Consider the following 24887-nt stretch of genomic DNA (forward strand, 5'->3'; position numbering starts at 1 on the left):
TCCCTGGCACGACTGTTTATACAACATTGAGGGCTGTTGCCAGGTGGAGGAGTATGCTGCCATGATTCAGAACTTCAGCCAGGAGCCCGCCTGCCCTTTGTGACAGTGTGCAGGGACTCTGCGTGCCTCTCAGAGATAACAGCCCTGGGAGGACCAGGAGAGGCCTGGGCATCTGGTCCCAGCTCCCTCATCAACTACTGCAGTAGTCAAGGGCAGTGAGGTCATCTCGAGGAGCCTCAGTTTCCTCTTGGAGCAAATGGAAATGTTAGCCAGTGTTTTTCCAAACATGTCTTTAGCTGTGGAACTCAGGTCAAACTGCTATGTGTGGAAGTGCCATTGGGACACCAGGGGCAGTTGCTGTGGCTTAAAGTTAAGGCTGGGGCTCTGTTGGCTGCCTCCAGCCGCCCTCACCCCTCCACCCTACACTACAGCCTTATCAGCTGGTGGGGGCCATTGTATATAAACCCACTGGCTGTGTCTTCCGAAACTGTCTGCTTCTGTCACCAAGAACAGAAACCATGGTCAGGTGCGAGGGGGGCATTTCACTGTCACAGCGAATTTGATGATTGTAATGTGAACAGCAAAAGGACATAATAAAAGAGGAGGGGACAGATGCACAGAATCATCCAGATGGACATGTAGTGTTTAGTTGGAACCCAGATGCTCAGAAGTATAAAGAAACCACAACCCTGATACCAGAAACCACATATCTACCTGTTTGCCATCAGCACACTAAGCGTTTTATGTACATTATTCCATGTATTCCTTAAACTGTACCCTGAAATTGGTGATAGTATCCCCATTTTGCTGTTTGGGACCCTGAAGCTCAGTGAAGCACAGAAAATAACTTTGCACAGGGCACACAGCTGGTAGATAAGTGGTTTTCAACATTCCTAATGCCACGATGTATTGTTACAAAGGGGTCGAGACCCACAGGTTGAGAACCACTGTAGTAGATGGTGGATTGGCAATTCCGCCTCAGGGTGGTCTGACCAGGTTGGCATGGGAACAGCAACTTGCAGGCTTCTCTACCAGAGAAAGTCTGTTTAGGATATTTACATTTTATCAGTCAAGGTTACCTGAAGTGTGTGCTATACCCCTGGGTTCTAGGAAAGCTGTTCCTGATGTTTTCCCTCCCATGCTTCTCCCCATTTCCCCTGGCCTTGTTGGGCCTACACAGCTGTTGTCTGCATAGAAGCTGTAAAGTACTATCTTGAGGAAGTTATCTCCCGTCAGGATGCTGTCATTATAGCTGTCACTCTTTTGGGAACTTCTGCTTGGCTGAAGGTCTTTCATCTCCTTCTCATCTTAAGCATTCTTTTTTTTCTTTTGAGACAGTCTCACTCCTGCCCTGCCCTGGGTAGAGTGATATGATGTCATAGCTCACAGCAACCTCAAACTCCTCGGTTTCAGTGAACGATCCTCTTGCCTCAGCCTCCGAAGTAGCTGGGACTACAGGCACCCCCCACACACCCAGCTAGTTTTTCTATTTTTGGTAAAGATGAGGTCTCGATCTTGCTCAGGCTGGTCTCGAACTCCTAAGCCAAAGCAATCCTCCCACTTGGCCTAGAGTGCTGGTGTTACAGGTGTGAACCACAGGACTTGGCTTCATCCTAAGCATTCTAAGTGATCTTTTTTCTTTAGGAAGTAAATACTATTTAGTCTGTCAGATAATTGGAAGTAACAAGTTAATTTTTTTTAAGAGGCCTGGTCTTGCTGTGTCACCCGGACTGGAGAGAAGTGTCTATTCACAGACTCTGTCATAGCTCAACAGCAGCCTTGAGCTCCTGGGCTCCAGTGATCCTCCTGCCTTGGCTTCCAGAGTTGGAAGCTTGACTGGAACGACAGGCTTAGGCCACTGCGTGGCTAAATATTTTAATAAGCCAAAGGTTTCAATTTCTCTGATAATATAAGGCTGCCCACCTCCTTTCTATTTCTTTCCCAGGCTGTGGGAAGGCCCCAGGAGCTCAGCTATAATGTTCATTTATTTGTCACAAGAAGGCAAAACAATGTCAAGTGTGAATAATGACGTGGGACAAGTAGTTTGCTAAGATGAACCTGCAGGTCAGACAGGCCAGAGCACATTCCTGACAGTTCTGGCCTCTGCCTGCAGGATGCACAGGGGGCCCAAAGGCTCTGTGCTCAGCAGTCCCTGGCTGGCTGCCGCCCTCTGGCTGGAGAGAAGAGGTCCAAAGCAAGAAGTTTGGGAAATAACTCCGCTTCTATTTTGCAAGTCATTTGAGTCATGTTAGGGTCCTACTAAGTCATGCTGGCAGTTGGACCTGTGATCAGCCTCCTGTCCTAGCATCTGTGGCCGGAGTTGTGGCAAATCTGCCACCATCTGTTCTGATTTATGCTGAGCTGTGTTTCTGCTGTTATTTACCCCCTGGGAGACCTATTGACCAAAGGATTTTCTTCCATTGCACAGATAGGTCCCAAGTGTCTAGGATGGCCACATAGTCCAAATATTCTGTCTTTCTTTTTTCCTTCAAAATGTAGGTATGTGGCTGGCGCCTGTAGCACAGTGGTTATGGCACCGGCCACATACACCCAAGCCCATGGGTTCGAACCCAGCCTGGGCCTGCCAAACAGTGACAACTGCAACAAAAAAAATAGCCAGGCGTTGTGGCAGGCTCCTGTAGTCCTAGCTACTTGGGAGGCTGAGGCAGGAGAATTGCTTACACCCAGGAGTTTGAGGTTGCTGTGAGCTGTGATGTTACAGCACTCTACCGAGGGTGACATAGTGAGACTCTGTCTCAAAAAAAAAAAAAAATGTAGGTATGGAACATCTATTTACGCTGGATACCAGGATGTGGTAGTGAATGTGGGAGATGCAGTTCCTGTCTTGGTGGAGCTGGCTGCATTGTAGGATTATACATTTGGATGTAGGATTTGAATATTATCACTGGCCTTGATGACCCAAACTCTCCAGTGGGCAGTAAATCCCTTAGAGTAGGAATTTAGGCTAAGTTACTTTTCTATTGTTTCTTTCTTTCTATAGCACTTGCTGTTAAATGCATCTTTACAGAAAACAGCCATAGTACGACCCTGTAGGTTAATTTTAAGCTATGAGTTCACCCAGGGAACAGCTCAATTTGGAGATTCCGTAGTACGGTTACACCTGCATTCCACTTAGGGACTATGGAATGACCTTTTAGTTGGCTGTTTCCTTTTTCATTCTTTGGTAATATATATATTTTTTATTCTGTGCATTTATTAGGGCTTTTGTTTTCAAGGTGATTTTGCCTAATATTGCTTCATGCCCAGGAGGCTTTCAATAGGTTTGCTGTACATTTTAAAAAATTTTATATTTTAACCAACCAACATTATAAGTTAAACAAATCTCAATTTTGGCTGGTTTCAAACATATACAAAAGGAGACAGAATAGTGCAGTGAGCCACTGACCCTTCCCTCCAGCTCCAACAGCCCTTAGCCCATGGCCAGTCCTGCCTGATCTACACGCCCGTCCACGTCCTCCACCCTGTACAAAGAAATAAATAGATGTCATAAATATTTCTACGTGTTTCTCTAGCAGATAAAGATTCAATAGTATTACAATGCTGTTATCATGCCTTAAAATAATTAAAATTTATCTTGTAGAAAGATACTGTAAGGGATCTGAGAAGAGAAAAATTTAGATAAAAACACCTTGCCCAACATACCGGCTCTTTTCTTTTTTTTTCTTGTGTTTTTCAGTCTTCACCAAAAGCATACCAACATTTTGTAAAACCAATAGTAGTTTCTGCTCCTTAGCCACTTTTCTGGGTATACCTGTTGTGATTGGGGGGAACATCTGTGTTATATCATCTCAGAGGAACCAAGGGTGTTCTTCAGCTGGACCATATTTATGTAGTCTGTGGAATTCCCTAGAACGGGCGTCCTCAAACTTTTTAAACAGGGAGCCAGTTCACTGTCCCTCAGACCGCTGGAGGGCCGGACTATAGTTTAAAAAAAAGAACTATGAACAAATTCCTATGCACACTGCACATATCTTATTTTGAAGTAAAAAAACAAAACGGGAACAAATACAATCACACCGCCTCATGTGGCCTGCGGGCTGCAGTGTGAGGACCCCTGCTAGAACCTCTTTCAACTTTTAAAGCTCCCTGTTCGTTCAGCAAATATTTGTTGAAAAACTTGTGTGTCAGTCGCTGTTAGATGGTGGTACTTATAGTGGAAAAGAACAGGAAGAAGGGCCTAGACCTGCTGGAACTCACAGTTGATAGGGAAGCAGGCCTCACCTATGGAAGGACACTAGTGGTCATTTGGTGTGGCAGGGCTGGGTGTTGTGGAGAAAGGTGAGAATAGACCAAGGACATATGCCCGGGCTGGAGGGTCAAGGAAGGTGTTCTGGAGGGAGAGGCCTTTCAGGTTGGCTCCTAAAACAACAGAAAGGAGGCGAAGAGGCAGGACTTGGGGAAGGGTTGGTGTGGGGAAGTAGAGAAAAGTCCCCCATGCTGGGCCTGCCTCTTCCAAACGGCCCAGGACCTGAGGGCCAGCCTCAGCTTCCTCACTCTTTGAGATTCGGAGATGCTATGGAAATGTGAAGTCCAGTTCCGCTCCTGACAGCTGTTTTGGAAGTATTGTAGAGCTTCTATTTGGAAAGACATTTAGAAAGCACTTTTAGGCTCTCACTTGACAGAGCTAACATATTTACACAGAAGGGTTAATTGTGAAGATTAAAGAAAATAATACACTATAAAATTGCTACACAAATCCCTTTTCCTTCTCTCTCATTGTGACGGTGTCTGGCCCAGCAGCTCCCCAGGCTGCTTCAGGAGTCCTCTCCTCCAGGAGTGGCCCAGCCACCGCACTGCTCCTGAGTAGGGTCCTGGGACTGTGCCCTTCCCTAGACCTGGATACTTATAAAAATGATCAGTTAAAACATAATGCTCTTAAAAAATGCCAAAAAAGATAATTTAAAGGGTACAGAAGAGGATCAAGGAAAAAGTAAAATCCCATTTTAGGGAGGAAACTGTGATGAAAAATTTGGATTCTATCCTTCTGGATGTTTTACACACATAAACACGAACATTCGTAAAACAAAAATCAGCAATATGAAATGTATTATTTGCACTGAGTGTATCTTAGATGCCTTTATAGGTGTGCGGCTTTAGCCGCAGGACCTCTCAGGCTGTGTTCCACAGACCTTTGTCCTTGGTGTCATTTGTGCTTTCCTCCCTGTCTGTGGCCCTCATCGTCCTGCCTGGGTCAGGAGGCGGGATCCTCTGTATCCAGCCACCTGAGTGTTCCTGCAAGCTAGTCCACCTCGGAGAGTCTTTTGCTTTGCAGAAATGCACTTCATCAGCTTGTTTTTCAGGAACTGGGTGGAGCCCATGACTGAAAGAACATGCTTTTGTTTTCTGGTATGTGGATAGTTTCATTAGACTTTCCTCTTCCTAGTTGTATTTCTAGTAAATTGGGAATAACTTAATGCCAGCTTGTAAGTCCATTGCGAATCATGAACAGCTCAGTTTCCCAAACTTACACACGAATTTCACAAGTTGAGTCAGTGCCTGTGAAGCCCAGGTGTGAGGGACTCAGGGGGGAGTGTTTACCAGACACAAGTACATATACAAAGGGTCGCAGCCCCTTGCATTCCGTCTTTGCTCAAGCATGTGCAGAAGGGTGGGAAGCAATGGAGATACACAGCTATGATTTAATAAAAAAAAAATGATTAAACCATGAAAAAAATAAAAAAAATAAAAAGCTCCCATTATAAAACAAAGCAAAACAAAACAAAAGCAATACAAAAGAGGCTAAAGACCAAAGTGAAAGTCATCCCAACCTCAGCACCCCTGTATCACCCTGCTGCCCCCTCCTTAGAGGGGTCTACTATTAATAATGGACCGTGTACCTTTCTAGACTTTTCTTTGATTTTACAAACCTGAATGAATGAGGTCATAAAGTACTTGCTGTTCTGTCATAATGAATGATTTTGAATTTGTGATGAACACAGGGAAAGAATGGATGCAAAGGCAGTTGAAACATTTGCTGGAGAGCAGTTAACGATTATGAAGCTGGGGCTTCTGTGCTGTGGCATTGTTGAGGTTTAGGGTCAATCCCAGGGAAAGTTGGGAGAAGGCCAGTTTGCAGGTGAAGTCTCAGTTCTTGGTGGTGTTTTTTCCCTTGTCTCTGTTCCCTTCATGTGGTGAAGGCCCCTGCCCTGACCCCTGCATCTGAGGTCACCTGCAGGATGGGAGGAAGATTCACTGTCAGACAGAACCACACAACTAGACTTGAGTCCAAATGTGTGACTGCTAGCAAGTGGCTTAATCTCTCCCAACTTCAGTTTTCTCAGCTGTGAGCAGAGAGGACAATGACTACATCACAGAGTGGTTGTGAACGTTAAACGTGCTTAGAAACGCGTCTGGATTATAGAACGTGCTCAAAAAAATAAAGGGGTATTAAGACTTGAACATGTTACTTTTCTCAAAGGTATTTGCATTGAACGATGACCAAAGTTTTAACTGAAGGAATGAAGGGTCAGCCAGCAGGAGCAGAGGGATTCTGCCTGGCTTTACAGAAATACGTCATAAATGGTCACAACAGGTTTTGTACAAAGCCTACTTCTTTTTCTTAGAACTGCAGTAGGCTTTGTACAAAACCTGACATGTGACCCCCAGGCCAGCTGTCCTACCCTCAGAGGATAGCTTGGCTGCCAGGTGACAGCCAACTTCCACCTTATGCATTTTAAGCCATGTGTTTAGTGATGAGTTTGAAGCCACAAGGGAACTGGTTCAAGGCTAAAAGTGGCATTGCTAAGAGCAGCAGGTTTCAATCACTTGCTCTTGTTATCAGGGATGATGGAAGTCCATCAGGCACCTTTGTGGGAATTAGGAATGAGCGCCCCCTAGGGGAAGGTGGGGCCGTGTAGATGCTCTACTAGGTCAGTGGACAGGGCCTTATAGAAATTAACCCAGTGTGCTCTTCCTCCAGGGCAAATGCAAGCCCCAGCCCAGGTCAGGTGTGACTTGGTGAGCTGAGACTAAGCTGGATTTCTCCTCTACTCTGTCCCCACTGCCAGGCACCTAGCGCTGGGCATGACCTGCATGAATACGGTGAGAACCCATTATGACAACTGTTTTCATGAGGACTCAAGAATCATTTTTATTTTTTTCTCTCTTTTCTTACCCTCTTTTAGCCTGCTGACCTAAGCAAGGGAGAAGCTACCAGGAAACTTCCTCAGGGTGTTGTTTATGGTGTGGTGCGAAGATCAGATCAAAACCAGCACAAAGAAATGGTGGTGTATGGGTGGTCCACTAGTCAACTGAAAGAAGAGATGAACTACATCAAAGATGTGAGCTGCTTATCAGCTTTTTTTCTGGTTTATATTTTACTTACAGCACGTAAGAAGATGATGTTGGAAGAATTGATATCAGGTTAATACGGCATTTGAAAGAATTCTTTGTGTTGCCATTTTAGGTAGAAATGTTTCTGTGTATGTCCATAGTAAAGTTATAATAGAAAGTACATATGTAATTCTGCAAGGTAGGGTAGGTTGAACTTCTGTGGGATGAATGTTACTGAGCAGGTGTACTAGGGAGACCAGATGGCTTCCTTCTTCCATGTACAGTATGGAGGCTCTTAGGGGATTTTGCTTATTACACTGAATATATCTAATGTATAAATTTGGACAACTATACATTTGGATGCTTTTGATTGCAAATAACAGAAAAGCCAACTCAAAGAGGACATTTATCTCCCATGGGGTAAGTTTAGAGGTGAGTGGGTGCCAAGCAGGGCCCGTCTGGACTCTAGTTCTGTTTCTCTGTGTTTCCATTTCTCCCTCTTCCTACAGCCTCAGACTCAAGGTGTCATCTGAAAACATGACAGTGTCTGGAGGAAGAAGAGAGGCTACCCACCTCTGGAAACTTGTTAGAGGCCCACACTCCATACCCATTAGATCACCCTTCTGTCGAGTTGGGCAGGACTGTGTCACTTGCCTCGTCCCAGCCCATCGCTGGCAAGAGAGGCAGGAAACTCCGGCTGGTCCAGGGCAGTCACTCGGGCTGGAACGAATGCTGTGCAGGCAGCCACAATAGGTGTCACTCAGCCAAGTTGATCAATGCCATTTCTTTGTATTCAATATTTTTTTAAATTTCATGTTCTTCTGAGAAAATTTTGGAAATATGAAAGTCTATGAGGAAGGACACAAAGTTACCTCGGGGCGGGCCTGTGAGCGCACAGACCTTGCTTCAGGGTCTGGCTTGTGATTGGCCCGGTGTGTCATTTGGGCCCTAGGTAGGCTTCAGTTTTCTCAGGTATAGATCATGGGGACTGGGCTTAACCCCTCAGGTCAAAATCTCAGGGCTGTGAACCCCTTTTTATTTGGTGGGCTTGTGGATAAGATGCAAAGCCACTCTGTCTCAGCCTTTGTGTGAGTTTTTAAAAGAAACATTTCTTTATTGAATGTAGAGAATAATAAATGATTAGTAGAAAATATGAGGAAAAGCTAGAAAGGTTATAAAGTTACACACACACACAAGATGTGTGTGATCAATACCAGCCTCAAATCCCGAGTTATCCTACTTGCCAAAGATAATCCCATTTGGAGTGTTTCATTCCTGATTTTCCTGTTAAGAATAGCTCAGGCATTCTAAATTTCCCGTATTTTTCTCAAGGAGATACTTACATTTTCCTTACTTAAATGCTCCAAACATGCTCCAGCATGGTGTTACTTTGGAGGTAAACCTTCTTTCCAAGCAGAGTACAGAGTCACAAATTGCCTAAGATAAAGATGGTAGGTTGAGGCTGATCTGAGCCATGGATGACACAAACCAAAGTCACAGAGCTGCTGGCTCTAACCTGGAATTACCAACCTCCACCATGATCTGTGATTTAAAATGAATTTCCAGGTCCTTTCATCTCGAGCTGTTTTCAAATCTCTCCCTGGCCAGGTTCTTCCTGTGTGTTTATGGGTTTGTCTGCCCTCTCCCCTTGGGAGTGTCCCTCTGGCCCTGTTGTCAGTGGGAGTGACAGCCAGCTCAGTTTTCTACCCATCCCCACCGGGGAGTGGCAAAGTGCAAACTCAGAGCCCCAGATGAAAGCCATCCTGATGGCCTACAATGAAAATCATGGTTTTGGCTTCATTTTTCCAAAGTGTTTGTAGTTAATGGCAAGAAAGTAGCCTCTATTATTATAATTCATCTGGGGAAGGCTTAGTGGAAGGCTTAGGGTCTTCACTGCCCCCTTCCCCCAAATCTCCTCCAATATCCAGTCACCCCTAATAAACATGTACTCTAATTTAACACATTTGCTATACAAATACATCTTCAAAATTGTACTCTTAACGCTGTCCCCTAAACTCTTGCATTCTAAGCAAACTGCTGCCCTTAATCCTTTCCTGAAATAGAAATTCTGGATGGTACTTGAAGAAAACTCCTTTGAGACTTCCTGTCCTGTTTAAGGATTCCCGAGCATTTTGTCCATCTTAGCGACACAGAAGAAGGGAGGAGACAGGGACTGTTTCTATGGATTTTTGTTTTATTTTAAAGTTTTCAAGACCTTGTAATTCCTCTAACACTGGTACTATAAAGAAACTTGAACAGTGTTTGTGTGAACAGTTGGGTTTTTTGTTGTTGTTACATCGAATGCCTTGTATGTTATTGGTGATTATTGAGGAACTGACTTTCACATTTGTGGCTCTCTAGAACTCATATTTTCCTACCTTACGTTCCAGATATTTAATTGCTGTTTGGCAGAAGTAGGGAAAATTAAAGGTCACATTTTGGTTTTTTGGTCCCTTTACGTGCGTTTGCAGAGTCGACTTGTTAAAAATTTTGTACTTGTGAAAATGTGTGATAGGAAAGGAACAAATCTTGCCCAAATATGGTGTGAGAGTGATAGGTGAGTTTCAACAAACCTTTTTTTCTTCAGAGTTTATTATTTGGATAATTAATATTTATTGATAGTTACAGATATAATCCTAACATATATGTGTGTGTATATATATATAAATGTATGTATATATAAATTATTGTTTGGATAATTCCCTTGGTTTCTAAGTAGATGTCAGGGGTGTTCTCCCTGACTTTCCTGAATGTCCTGTTCTTAGGATTTTTTTTTTGTTTTTTGTGGGAAACCCCTCTTCTTAGGGTTTCTTAAAAGTTTTGAAAATCTTCCATGACAATGTTATAGCTTAGTCTCTAACCAGCATCTTTGTGGGCTGCAGGTGAGAGCCACTTTGGAAAAAGTGAGGAAGCGAATGTGTGGGGACTATGACGAGATGAGACAGAAGATTCGAGAACTCACCAAGGAACTGTCAGTAAGTTAATACCCAGTGACGTGGTAATATGGAGGCGTGGTGCAGCTCAGAACTTTCTCTCAGTGGCTGGTGTATATAATGAGTGTATAATGTTGAATATATAATGTTGTAAATAAATGGAATCATATTTTAAATGAACTTAGGGAATTTTGTCACATGGTGAAATTTATTATTTAAAGGGTAATTTTTTTGGTTCAAATATTTCTATTTGAACCAGTCCCACCAAGGTCAGGAACAAGACAAGAAAGATAGATATCACCGTTATTATTTATTGTACCTAAGATGCTAGCCAGTGGAATTAAACAAGGGAAATAAATTTAAAGGTTTAAAAAGAGGACAGGTAGATGTAAAACTATCACTATTTACAAACTATATGATTTTATAACAAGAAAGGCCAAGTGAACTGATGAAAAAAACAACTAGAAACAATAAAAGAACTCTGTAAGACAGCAGGGTATAAAATTAATATAGACAAAGAGATTTCAATGGATTGAAAAAAATAGCTAGGAGAAAAAATAGAGACAGAAAATATTAAATATCTAAAAACTTTAACAAATGGAAAGACACATCATGTGTTTAGAGAGGAGGAGTCAATGTTGTAAGATTGTCAGTACAATCTGGGTTAATGTGCACATTTATGTGATTCAATAAAAATACCAACAGTACCAATAAAATTTGGAATTTATTTTGTTTTTTACAAATGGACTAGGTGATTCTTAGGTTGTATAGAAAATAAATACAAAGAGTTGGGAAAGTTCTGGGGGAAAAAAACATTGAGGGGGACTAACCCTATCAATGTTAAAATAAACTGAAGAGTCCTCAGAGATTAAAATATCAATGAAAAAAGTCCCAAAATGTCTTACCCTAGTATATGATAAATATAGCATCTCAACTGAAGGAGGAAAGAGGCCTTGTCAGTGTATGCTATGGGCACAACTTGTATGCTGTTGGGACGGTCTCATACCTGGACAAACTCCAAATGGAACAAAGATTTAAATGCTAAAAATGGAACTTAAAAGTGTTAGTAGAAAACGTGAATTCATTTATACTCTTGGGGTGGGAAGGCCTTTTCTTATTATGACATAAAGTCCTAAAACCATGAAAGAAAAGGTTGGTAACTTTGACTACCTTAAAATGAAAAACTTTAGCTGATAAAAGTACCCAGCTCAAAGTCAAAGGACAGACTGGGAAAAATGATTTTCCCTTTTTTATCGTAGATAACAGGCTAATTTTCTGAATATTTAAAGTGCTCCGTTGACTCAAGAAAAATGCTACAACTCATAAAAACAGGTGAAAGATTGGTAACAGGTAATTTATCATAGAGGAAAGATGGAGAGCTTTTAAATATTTGACAAAATATTCCACCTCACTCACAGGAGAAGAAACCCAGATCAAAACCATCCTGAGATGTAATTTTTACTCATGAGACTGGCCAGACTGTATGAGTGGGGCAAGACATTGTCAACAGAGCTGTGGGCAAGCAGGAAGGTCGCTGATGGGAAAGCAATTTTGTATTGCTCTTAGGGAGAGCGACTTGGCACTATCTATCAAAATTGCAAATGCCTAGACCCTTTGGCCCAGCAATTCTGTTCCTAAGCATTGTTCTATTGATAGGCTCTCATGTACGAAAAATAACATATGGATGAAGTTATTTATTGCAGCATTGTTTGGAAAAGTGAAAAGATTGGAAACTTACATGTCCACCAGGAAGGAAGAAGTAAAATAAATTATATCTCTGCAATAGAGTATACACATTTGTAAAAGAAATAAAAAGGTCAAGTAAGCCCTTTGAAAAGAGTTATGGAAAGATTTCAAAGATACAGAGTAGGTGAGAAAAGCAAGATGAAGGAAAATATGTATAATTTGATACCATTTGTGTAAATGGGGACAAACATATATCAGGATTGTTCTGTGTGTGCACAAAGAGTTGCCAAAATGGATCATCTGGGAAGTAATTAACAGTGGTTCCCAACTGGGGGGCACAGTGGGCAGGGTGGTAACCCAGCAGATGGGATAGGAGTGACAGGGGATTTATTTCAGGGTATACATTTTATACTTTTTCAATATTTACACTATGTGAGTGTATTACCTACCCCTAAATTTAAGAAAAATAACCTTCCTTTAGATTAACCAAGCTAATGCTTATGGACATTTAAAAAAATTGTTATTATTAATCCTAAAGATAAAAGTCCATATCTATATGACATACTTTTCATAAGAGTTAATATCTGCAGGAAAGAAGGGCAATTATAATAATCATGCGTTAGAGTTGAGTGTATGGCTGGGCGGTGAGAATATCTGCTTACGTAAGATCTACTGCTCTGATTAGAGAAGTGGGGGACCCACCTAGCCCATTCTCACTGGCATGTAGGAGATTTGTGACATTCTCACCTACTTACGGAAATTCACTGTCATCCATTGACAGACACTAATGACTGTCTTCAAAGCCAAAGGATTGGATTTGCAATAAATGCATAAACAAGGCTCTGCCGTTTGCTTTCTGTCACCATCTCCTACACACCCGCATTTTCTCATGCTAGAACTGTCCTAGGAGCCCTGTCTCTCTGCCTCTAAGTCTCTTTGTTCTCCAGGCCATCCTACATCCTGCAGCCAGATTAAGTTGCTAAACTCTGGCTACATAAACACACCCCAGAGCATGCCACGTGGGGTGGTCCTGGCCTGGTGTTTCAGCTTTCTCTCCCACTCCCCAAGAGCACCTCCTGCCCTGCTGTTTCCTGCGGCTTCCCTGGCTACACATCTGAGCCTTCCTGAGAACCCGACCCCTAGTTCTCCCTGTATCCAGCCTCTTGCTAGGATCTAGCTCAAGACTGGCCACTGATGAAACTTTCTCATACATGTTAAACATACACCCAGTAAGACAGCAACAGCAAGAGCAGCTGCAAATACCTCCTGAGAATTGGGGGGCCCAAAGCAGACCCTTCCTTGGTGAGTAGAAAGGGCAAGATGGCAGAAGAAGTTATTCCATCTGGGCTCTAGTTCTAGCTGTGTCCCCTCTGGGCTGTTGTGAGCAAATCATTTAACCCCTCTGATTCTGTTTCTTGTACAGGGCCATGTTCTGACTCCTCACAGCACTGCTGTGGGGTGAGTGAGGCTCTGTGGGTGAATGGTGTGTGTAGATACTATGCAAAGGGAGCATATTCCTCTCTTCTCTCTGGGTCATGCAGATGTAGACTTTTCATTTAAAGCTTTGCTTTCAATATTGTTGAAGTGGGTGCAGCTTCTATTAGAAGGGCATTGCAGCCTAATGGAAGATTGCTGTGGGTGTGTATGGACTGATTTCGTGTGACTGTCTCCTCAATCTGTCCAGGTTTCCCACGCCCGGCAGGACTATCTAGAGAACCACATCCAAGCCCAGTCATCTGCCCTGGATGATTTTGATGCCACGAACTCAGCCTTGGCGTCGGACTCCATCGGCCTGCAGGTACTCACCTGCTCCCTGTTAAACTCCCTGTCCCTCTGTTACAGGCCAACCAAGCCTAGCCCAGTGTGGGCCCTGTCCCTTCCCTGAACAGTAAGTCACAGTGTGTCCTTGGCTCATTATGTAGATTCTTCTAAGCAGAGCCACAATAAAAACTGTGCCCAGAAGACGGTGAAGGAAGTTGAAGGAAGGGCTTCCAAACTGAGACTGGAATGCTTTGTTTTTGCCCTCACTGAAATGGGGGTTTTGATGCTGAGTTCAGTGTGATGTCAGTGGTTCCACCAGGTGCCCAGATGGTCCTCAGCATCAGTGCCTAGGACAGCACATCAGCCCACTTCTTTTTCCATCCTCAGTGTTATAGGAGGTCCAGCCAATCTCAGAAAAGACCAAAGACATCTGTACCCTTTACATGGCAAGTCATTCTCAAAGTCTTATGAGCACTTTTTCTTAATTTAGAAATTATTTTGCATCAAAGAGAATCATGTGTATTTCAAAGAATGTCTTGTAGCAGCAGAGAGGAAAACAGAAAGACCCTGTCTTCTATGCTGGTGAAAATGTGTGTTGTCACTCATTTCAAGGGACTATGTTGACTGATTTGATTTGCTAGGAACTATTCAAATGCTTCTACTCTTACTCTTCCAACAAAGTCCCCATCTAATACGCAAATTAACTTTAAAAATGTCCAAAACAAAGCATTGTATTTATTTGAAATAGCTTCTCTTGGCTTTAGTTTCCAAACATAAGAACAATAGTTTCTGCCCCTCCCCCACCTTTATTTGGCTCTTATCATTTTACCCTCCTCTTAAAAGTTCCACAGATGATTTCAAATCCTTTCCGTCCCTATATAAATAATCTCTTAGGTAAACAAACACATTTTCATGTTGAGATTCTCCACTTCCCCTGGATCCTAGTATTCTCCAACAACAGCTGACAGGGCAGTGGTGACAACAGCAGGACTGGCCACTGTCCAAGAGTGGGTCCAGGCGGGCCCCATGTTAGGGTATATCTGGGCTACCCACTTCCGGTGGGGCCTGTGGGTCCTACCCTTTTCCTGGCTTTCTTGGTGTGTGGCAGTTCCCCCCGGCCTCAGACTGGGCCCTGTGTAGGGTCTAGTTTACCCAGTAGCCTTTGTTTTTCCTTCCCCCTGTCATCAAGGGGGCTTGCCAAGATTCCTGTTCCTTCCCTCTGAGACGTAGCTCACTCCCAGCCGAGCAGGAAAGGCTGTATCTCACCTCAATTCAGACTTCATTGGTATCTATGCTATGTGTCTGGTTTTTCTTTCCAGAAAATAAAATATATACATTTGCAGGCATTTTCTGTCAATTCTCACTCTCCATCTGGCTGACTCTTCAGGTATTTACTGCAGAGGTCAGGTGTTAGAAGGGTCAGCCCTAACCATGGTTTCCTGACTGATTCCCAGCTACTGTCCAGCATCTTAGTTCTGGACAGCCAAAGGAGCCTTATAACTATAAGATCATATCGTTGTTACTGGAGGTGGATGGCAGGGGGAGCAAGGCACCATCTCACAGCAGGAAACTCAACTGAGTCTGAAAGTAGCCCCAAGATCCCAGCCTCATACTCTGCCCCATTCCACCCACTTTCATTGCTATTCACAGGAAGACCAGACCCTGGGTTTGATTCCCCAGAATGTCAGAGTTAGAGCGAACTGTCCAGATGATCTCCAACCTCTTTGTTTTGTGGATAAACACACTGAGACCAACAGAGAGAAGTGACACGAATGAGGTGTCTCTAGCTAGTGGCAGAGCCAGGATTAGAAACATCCTGGTCTCCTGGGCCAGACAGTGCATGTTTGTATAGAAATCAAAGTAGTGTTTGCGAAGCCAGTAGGCTTGGGGAAGGGGTGACTGGGATAGGTGGTTTCTAAAGCCCCTTGGAGTTCAGCATTCTATGATTCCATGTCTCCAGGCGGCTTCAGTATTTCCTTTAATATGTAATCACCTTCAGAAATTCTTTCTCCTCATTCAAGTAAGTTTAGGAGAGAGAAGTTTATTACTGTCCAATCTCTCAAGAGAGGTTTACTATTGTCCAAAGTGGAGGTTGAGGAGTTTGGGAAGCTGTAGGGCCTGACCATCTTACAAAGAGGACAAAGGTGTTGGAAGCTGTGCCCAGCACCAGAGTTCCCTGATCTTCTAATTTGAAGTTGTAGATGACTTGGGGAGGTGGTAGGAGGTGCTTCCATAACCCAGTGTCCAGTGGTAGGAATTCTGTGGGAGCCATTTCTCCATAAGAAGAGTTAACCAAATAGAAACCAAAGCGGTAAATAGCAACACGATTGATTCAAACATTTCTGCTCCTGTGGGTGGCCTGGAGCAATAATCAACAGGCTTTTGACACTTGTCAGGCACTTACCTAAGTCACCAAACTCTATTCCTTGGCATGCCTTCTTCACCACTCTTCTCTGCCCGAGGGAGGAAGGTGAAGCATTTGGAGGCATGGGTGTAACTTCAGCCAGGTCGTCTCTATCCTGGCAGGCAGTCCAGAAGTGCTGAAATGAAAAAAGGGGAATATCTCGGTTCTGTAAAACTTAGATTTTGTTTTCTGATGTCATGCGGGAATTTGGAAAATACAGAAAGAAATAAAAAAGAAAGTAAGCATCCATAATCCTATCACGTAGTGAAAACTGTCATTTAGATTTCTTCCTGGTCTTTTTTTAATGCATAAACACATTTGAAAACATGAATTTTTTTCAAAGTGGGATGTACTATATTTATGATTTGCAACCCCGTTTTTCCCCCATATCAAATGAAGTATTATAAACACCTTTCCTTGGGAAGACTGTTTTAATCCCTTTCATCCATCCTAAGCAGTTGCAGTGGGGTTAACAACAGCTGTGGGATGTATGGAGGGGCTTGCTATCCCACCATGCTGGGGGGTCGAGGGGGGCAGCCCACCTCTCAGCCCACTGTGAAAGGCCTGCAGCTCTGCACACCGCAGGGGCCCAGGCTGGCAGCTGCTGTGGCCTGTGCTAAAGGAATGTCCCAGTGCATGGCTCCAGCCTTTTCTTTTCATCCCATAAGATCTGGTTTTGCTTTTATTTTCATTCAAACAGAAAACCCTTGTGGATGTGACTTTGGAAAACAGCAACATTAAGGATCAATTCAGAAATTTGCAGCAGACCTATGAAACATCCATGGACCAGCTGAGGGAGAAGCAGAGGCAGTTAGAAGTAGCTCAAGCGGAAAACCAGCTGCTGAAAATGAAGGTAGCACGGGAGCTCGGATTCTCTGCTGGCCTTCCTCTTCCTTGCTTCGCCTTTCTCTCCTCCCGCCTTCAGCACTGCCATTTCCTTTTCTCCCCTCTCTTCTTGTGGCCAACTCCATCGGGCTTGGGTTGAAGGCACGGAGGAGGGGTCTGTGTTCATAGTTGTCTGTCCAGGTTGGGGGTACTCCATAAATGTGCACTCCTGCCTTGGACCCCAGGGCCTCAGGGGCTACTGAGACAGTCACTCTGGCATGGCCCTTACAGGACCGAGCAGGCAGGTGGGTGTACCCCCAGGTCTGGGATCTTGGAAGCTTTGGAGATCTCTCCCTTCTTAGTTAGCTTTTCTGTGAGAGGTCTTTCTGTCTGGCTTGATAACAGAGAGGTGAGGAGCGTGCGGGTTCCCTGGTACTAGGGCTCTGGCCCCTTGTCATGGCCAAAGTGAGGGTGACTAAGGACGCTGGTGCTGTTCCTTTTGTCTCCCAGGCTGTGTGTATTCCTTAGCTGGACTTCTAATGACCTGGAGGCATTCGTGTCCCTCCCAGATTTGAAACAGGGATAGACTTTTTACCCAATGGCAGGAGTAGACCCATAAATGGCTCACAGAGGCACTTCACAAACTATGTTCTGAATAGATTCTTCCTTATTTAAGTCTGTGGTCTTAAAATTGTGTTCAGCATAGCCTTAGAGTATCTTGTGGATAGTGTATCCACATTAAGTATTGCTCAAACCAGAATATGTTAAGGGCGTGAACAGTAATTTGTGCTTTCCTTTGGAAACACTCCAACCTAGTTTTGGGAACACCAAGTGGGCTGTTAATAATTTAGTTAGGGAAACCGGCTAGGCAATATGGTCCCTGTCCCTGTGGGCCGCCCGAGGTGGGGCTGGGGAGGGGCTGCCACAGGGTCCTGCCTAGTCTGTGTATCTCCACCCCCGGGGATCTGCCAGCCCAGTCCAGTGAGCCCGGCACAACCATCCCGGAAGCCGTGGAGTAAGTGAACAGGGGAGTCTTCTCTATTGGTATGTCATATATTATATTTCTGAATAAGAATTACTTTGTAAAAAAGGTTTGTGGCTGAAAAATCTGAAATTATTGTCTTTTTTATTCCAGCTTAGGAACTTTATTCAATCATTCACTGCACAAGTATTTATTGAGTGTCTGTTAAATGTGTCTGTCCCGTTCATTCCTGTTTGTTCCAGAGATGCTGTGTTATCAAGCATCTGGGGACATCGTTAGCTTGCTTCCAGGCCTTTAAGTCCAGGTGACAGTTGCCTGGTTTGGGGACTGATGCTTGTTTTTATCCTGACCAGCAGAGTTAAGGAGGGTTTCCCCTACTCTTCCTGTTATTTTTCCCCACAACAAAAAAAAAAGTCTCAGGGACTCAGGGTACTGCATATGACCTGGTGCAGAGTGTATAGGCCTTCAGGGACAGGGCCCTTTTGGGCAGTCTACTTGGGCAGTAGAAATTGAGCCCGGGGCACACTGGGTCTCTCTCTCTCAGCTAAAGGTAGCCTCTGCTCAGGATTTTCCACTGGGGGCTTCTTGGTGCCAATAATAAGCCTTGTGATGAGAAGGAGAATTAAAGGGCGTCAAGGGAGACTTGTCACATTTTCGACATAAACATCATGTAACCTGTTAAGGTTGGAAATGACCTCTCACATCCAGAGGTTAGGTAGCCAACAAATCCAGCCCTCTGGAAAAATCAGTGATGTGGAAGCGAGGGACAAGAGCAAACCTTCAGATGAATGGCACAGTCCCCATGTGAGGACAGGGTCCGGGCAGACAGCACCCACCTAGGCCCTGCCCTTCCACAGCTCTGCTAACTTTTTCTCATCTCCTAAGCTGGGCCTGCCTCTCACCACTAGGGGTGCCCACTTAGTGTTCCCCAAACTAGGCTGGAATGTTTCCAAAGGAAAGCACAAAGGCATAAAAAGATTTCTTACCTGAACTTGACTGAACTCTTACCCAGAGCCTGGCTTGGCCAGCACAAGGAAGGGGTTTGCTTAGGGAAGTAAGTTTATACCCTCTGAAAAATTCACTTGTGTGAAGAACCTTTGTCACAATGCCCAAATGAATCAATGCAAACGCTGCTTTCTCTTTTTCTGTGGCTCTGCTCACCTTCTCCCTCCCATCAGTTCCCGCTTCGGTCTGTTACAGGACCCAGCTGGCGCATCTCCCATCTCTGTGAGTCCATGCGGGGGCATACTGAGCGGAAGCCGTAGCTCTGACGCAAGTCTCTTCACAGGTGGAGTCATCCCAGGAGGCCAATGCCGAGGTGATGAGAGAGATGACCAGGAAGCTGTACAGCCAGTATGAGGAGAAGCTGCAGGAGCAGCAGCAGAAGCACAGCGCCGAGAAGGAGGCTCTGCTGGTGTGTATGGTGTTGCTGTGGTGCGACGTCACCAGGGGGCCTAGTGTGCTTGATTGTTGGTGAGGTTTAAATCGCAGTTTCTTCTTAGAGGAATATTCGTTTGCTCATTCCCTCCCTCCCTTCCCTCCCTGCCTCATTCAAACCCCTTCCTGCTCAGAAATGCCCCCGATCTCTGTCCCTAAACACAGCACTTGCCTTTCTCCAGCTCCTCTGACCACCTGCCAGCGTCCAGGCAGGTCCTGGGCTCACCTGCCGCCCTGCCCCTGCTCACTCCATGTGCACCTTTCTACTTGAGATTGCCTCTTTCCTTGCCCTTGAAGGAAACTCCCCTAAAGCCTTGAAAATGCCGCCTCTCCACACACAAGGTCTCTCTCCCATTCACACAGCTGGGAGTGTCCTCTGTCCTTGGCAAGACACTCTCTTTGCCATGGCATTCTGTTAAAATGTCATTAGAGTTGGATAGAGTGCCCACATTTTGGTTTCTCTAGGACAGTGTAAGCTCCTGGAGGGCAGGGACTCCGGGTCTGGCTCCGTGTGTTTAGAGGCTTAATTAATATAAACGTGCTGAATGATTAACTGGGTTTTCTTCTTGGGAGTGATTTGGTGCATTGCAATATGGGAGAAAGATCTGGGAATTCTGCATTCCATTCCAGATCTGGCCCTAATTCCCTTATGGCAAACAGAATAACACTTTGAGTAGATATTGAATGTTATTAAAACATTAGCAGGCCCTTTTTTTACACCTTTTAGACATAAGGACTCAAGGGGAAAAGGGAGAAAAACTAAGGAGGCCCATTAAAAAGGCACAGAATGTATCTGTATCCATAGGCAAGAATCAGAATCATGGAAGTTGAGTCAGGGTTCCATGAGACACTTATAGGTCCCAAGGTCATGGGACCTATAAGGAGAAATCATGATTTGGAAAGGCCAGTGCTGCTTGGACCCTGGCGTGTAGTGCAGGTACCCCATGACTGCATTGAGGGGAGTGTGTTTCTTTTCAGGAAGAAACCAATAGTTTCCTGAAAGCGATTGAAGAAGCCAATAAAAAGATGCAAGCAGCAGAGATCAGCCTAGAGGAGAAAGATCAGAGGATCGGGGAGCTGGACAGGCTGATTGAGCGCATGGAAAAGGTAATACACAGCCTTGGACCTGTTGCCCACTTGTCCGAACTGCCCTGCTTCCCACATTCCCTCACAGGCCTGTCTGAAGATATAAGAAACCTTTGATGCTGATCCCTCTCATTGTTCCAATTTGTGATTTTTTTAATAAAGAGATAAGACTACAAAGTAAAGTATAAGGAAGTCCAACAAAGTTCTGGTTTTTCACTTGGTTACTATTTTGATGCCTTAAAAAAAATTACATAAATTCTATGCAAATATATATTTAGCAGCCTTGCTTTGCTGGTGTCCCAGGTGTTAATTGAGTTTACCTGTTGAGTAATCAAGCCCTGTTTAGATGTGACATCAACTCTGCAACCCTGTTGTTCCCAGGGGTGTGTCTCAAGGGTGGCTTTTCCCTGACATGCCAGAGACTTGGAGAAGTGGGGAGGTCCCATTTCTCTGGGCGTGTGGTCAGCAGGCTGCTGGGCGGGGTGGGGGCACCTAGAGACAGGAGCTTAGCTGAGATCAGGCAGCTGCTTAGAGAAAGGGAAGAGCTTGGAAATTAGGCAGGAAGTGGAGAAAATGGGGGGAAGTGGTGGGAGAGACAAAAGAGGAAAGGAAGGGAAGGAAGAGAAAGAATGGGTGACCTTAAGCAGGTGACAGCTGACTTCTGGGGGGAGGGCCCAGGAGTTTAAGGCTAAGGCTATGGTTGTTTTCTGAAAACTGGCTCTCAAGCTATAGGTGGGTTTATAGAAAATGGTGACCTGCCAACACTGTGACATTACTAGTGCCCTGTCACTCACTCTGGGTGCTGAGAATCTCCACCCTGATGACGCAGGCAGGGGCCAACAATGTGAGTAAAGCCACTGTCTGACTTCCATGACAATCTGTGAAGAGGTCCCCTTACTCCTTCATGTCCACAACATGGAATCTTCTGTAGTCCCCTGAGAAGGCGGGTGTCACCAGCGTGGGCACTGCATTCAATCAGTGCTTTGGACCTTCAGGACTCACTAGGGTCTCCTTTTTAGCTAATATTTTTATTTGGGAGAGACTTGAGCAAACTGAAGAGTCATTTACAATCTCACCTCTGCCCCTGAGAAAACAGAATCCCATCTTTTCTGGAAGAGCAGATGGTTGGCTCATTTAGGACTAATGTTAGTATTGACCAGAGTGGATAGTGGTGAACATAGGGCAGTGAGGGAACTTTCTAGAACTTGGGTAAGCTTTCTCCCACATTACCATTCTCCTGCAACAGTGGAGGATGCTGCTGAACTGTCTCTGGGTGACAGATTTTCCCATGGCATAAAGCAGCAAGGTGAGCTGGTAGCCACAGGGAGGCAGCTTGGGCACAAAGTCACCCTACAGACAGACTGTGTAGTGTCTGGGAATACAGGGTTTGCAATCAGGTAGACCTCGGACTGGAGCCTTGCTTCCCTTTCTACTGTGGGTAGTTAGTTACTTGACTTTTGCAAACCCAGTTTCCTACTCTGTAAAATGCTGGTAATGATATTCTTATTCTTCGGGCTTTATGAGAAATAAATGAGAAAAAAAGCATAGTGCCTGGTGCCCGGGCAGGGCTCAGTCCTTTGTGGCTCTGATTTTTATTTTATTACAGCCTTGCCTAAGTGTCTGCCCCCAGACACTTTTTTAGCTGGATTCATTTTGTAGCTTATCTTCTTTGTACCCTTGGAATTCTAGCTTCTCCCCCGTGGTTCCCGTGTGGAGCCTGTATGTGAATGGGTGAGGAGCCAGAGGGGTAGCTAGGCCAGCCCTGTCTGCCAGCCTTTGGGTGACACAAAATGTTCCCCAAGTGGAGTTGCCCACTTATTTACTAGTTCAGAATTGTCCTTTCTCTAAATCTTCCTTTCCATTTAGGCTAGAGAAACACTATATTTAGCTGAGACTGGATATACTGATTACAGTCTTTTCAGAATAAATCCTTGAGATCAGGAATGTGTTCACATCTCTGCCACATGTGATGTGAGCAGCATGTCCACAGGCAGGGACCGTGGCAGTGTTTGTGTCCTGCTTGAAGTCTCAAACTTCTGAGCTCAAGCAATCCACCCTGGCCTCCCAGAGTGCTAGGATTATAGGCTTAAGCCACCCTGCTCGGCCTACCTTTATTATTCCAAATATGTTGGTGGTGACTCACTCCTCCTGGACCCCTTGGTATGCTTCTGTGTAGAGCTTCAGAAGTTTTGTTGATCGGGGCTGGGTTTGAACCCGCCACCTCTGGTATATGGGGCCGGCGCCCTACTCCTTGAGCCATAGGCTTCAGTAGTTGTGGGAGATAAATCTTCCATGATTTGCTCTCAATAATTTCATGAAAGAGTTTTGGAATCTATATAACTGGTAAGAATGTGCAGGGTCAAATTTCTGAACATAAAGGTGAGGTGCAGCAGTTCTCCGAGGAGTACCTAAGGTCAAATAATCTCCTTCTGGTTAGTGAGCAGGATTTGTTAAACTTTCATTTTAAGGAAGATATTATGCTAATATCTGTAATACATTTCTAGTGCAATTTTAGTTATGATGGCCACCACGTTTTCATTAACATTTTCCCACTTTGTCCAAAGAAATAATAACAGGTCCTTGCTTTTTTGGTAAATTTCTAAATTGATATACATACGACAAAGTGTACAAAGTAGCCTGCTTGCCATCTGGATGTCTCGTATTGCTGCTGTTAACTAGTTACCACAAAATTAGGGTTTAAAACAACACAGATTTATTATGTTACATTTTCAAAAGTTAGAAGTCCTAAAATCGAGGTTTTGGTAGGGCTGGATTCCTTTTGGAAGCTCTAGGGGAGAACCTATTTCCCTGCCTTCTCTAACTTCTGGAGGCCACCTGTGCTCCTTGGCTGGGAACCGCATCCTCTGGCTTCAGAGCCAGCAGTGGGGCATCCGTCTCCCTTCCCTGATTGTAACCTTCCTGCCTTTTCCTTACCAGGGTCCAAATGGATAATCCAGGACAATCTCCCTAAGTTAAAATCCTAACTTAACCACATCTGCAATGTTCTTTTTTCCATGTGAGATCACATATAGATTGATCAGGGATTAGGATGTGGACATCTTTAGGGGACTGCTATTCTGACCACTACAACACATTTTTACAAGTGAACGCACCTGTGTAAGTGCTACCCAGGTTAGTATATAGGTTATCGTCAGAATTCCAGAGCCTCTTGATGATTGAGAAAATAATATAGAATTCTGTAATATTACAGGCCACCAATTTAGAGTAATGATTGTCATTACTTAGAACTATAACTTTTCACAAGATGCCTGAGCCTGGGCTGATGGAATACTTTTAAAAAATAAATCTTAGGCTGGGCATGGTGGCTCACGCCTGTAATCCTAGCACTCTGGGAGGCTGAGGTGGACCGATTGCCTGAGCTCACAAGTTCGAGACCAGCCTGAGCAAGAGTGAGACCTTGTTTCTAAAAATAGCTGGGCACTGTGGCAGGTACCTGTAGTCCCAGGTACTTGGGAGGCTGAGGCAAGAGAATAGCTTGAGCCCAAGAGTCTGAAGTTGCTGTGAGCTATGATGCCATGGCATTGTCATGGCATTTGCCAAGGATGACAAAGTGAGACTGTCTCAGAAAAAAAATGTTGAAGTTTTTATGTAGGATACGTGTATTTGTCTCTAATTCATAAATATGCCTATGAATGCACACCAACACGTGGTACTGTTGAGCTTTGTTTGGACTCTGGGTGAATGGGCATGTAAAATCCAGGGAGTATTATATACACTTGGACTCCTTAGTGCTAAAACTGCTTGATAGACATTCTCCACCCAACTTGGGACGCACCAATAAAAACATCAGCTCCTGTTTGTTTTAGGAACGCCATCAACTGCAACTCCAACTCCTAGAGCATGAAACAGAAATGTCAGGGGAGGTAACTGCTTCTGACAAGGAGAGGTAAGATGTGAGGCCCTTTACCTTGCAATAGATTGAGATGGTAGATGTGCTATGTTTTTGTAGGCTTATTAGTCCCTTGCGTTTTCATTCATGTGGTCGTACTTATAACGGATTTGTACACATGTAACATTGGGCTGAAGAGTTTCTTTAGAAACGTACAACCACACTGTACAGCCCATGGTTGGTTGTTAGTACAGCAGAACATATGAAAGACTGTCACAAGTGCAAAAGTTCAGTCTGTTAATGTTCTCCATAACTTTGAACTCCACAGGATATAGCTTCTGGATGAGAAAGCTCATCAAGTATGACTGATACCATGTGTCCTGGAAACTAATTTTAAAATGTCTTTGTTTCCAAACATTGCTAAGTAAAACTTTGCCCTGTCCTATGGCTATGAGGATACAAAGGCATGTGTGAAAAATGTGGGAATAGCATACGGTGTCTTCTAGAAATCAAAAGGCTGCTCTCTGGTGAAGGACAGCAAGGTTGGGATGATTTGAGTATTTGGGCCGTGTTACTTCACCCGAGAGTCTTGCTCATCTGTGACATGGAAATTTGTTTTCAAAGGAGAAG

The 24887-nt window shown here is 44.3% G+C and overlaps 1 protein-coding gene across 2 annotated transcripts in view; it reads left to right on the forward strand.

Annotated features, from left to right (window-relative positions):
* The window catches only part of MYZAP (myocardial zonula adherens protein), a 99700-nt gene that overhangs the window by 19350 nt on the left and 55463 nt on the right, over positions 1-24887 (forward strand). For both annotated transcript variants that reach the window (XM_053594288.1, XM_053594289.1), the window contains exons 3-9: positions 7146-7301; positions 10176-10268; positions 13597-13710; positions 16778-16930; positions 19173-19298; positions 20300-20428; positions 24235-24314. In XM_053594288.1, coding sequence (XP_053450263.1) covers positions 7146-7301; positions 10176-10268; positions 13597-13710; positions 16778-16930; positions 19173-19298; positions 20300-20428; positions 24235-24314 — 851 coding nt within the window. The remainder of the gene's footprint in view (positions 1-7145; positions 7302-10175; positions 10269-13596; positions 13711-16777; positions 16931-19172; positions 19299-20299; positions 20429-24234; positions 24315-24887) is intronic.

This window comes from Nycticebus coucang, chromosome 6 (assembly GCF_027406575.1).
Source record: "Nycticebus coucang isolate mNycCou1 chromosome 6, mNycCou1.pri, whole genome shotgun sequence".
Classification (NCBI taxonomy): Eukaryota; Metazoa; Chordata; class Mammalia; order Primates; family Lorisidae; genus Nycticebus; species Nycticebus coucang.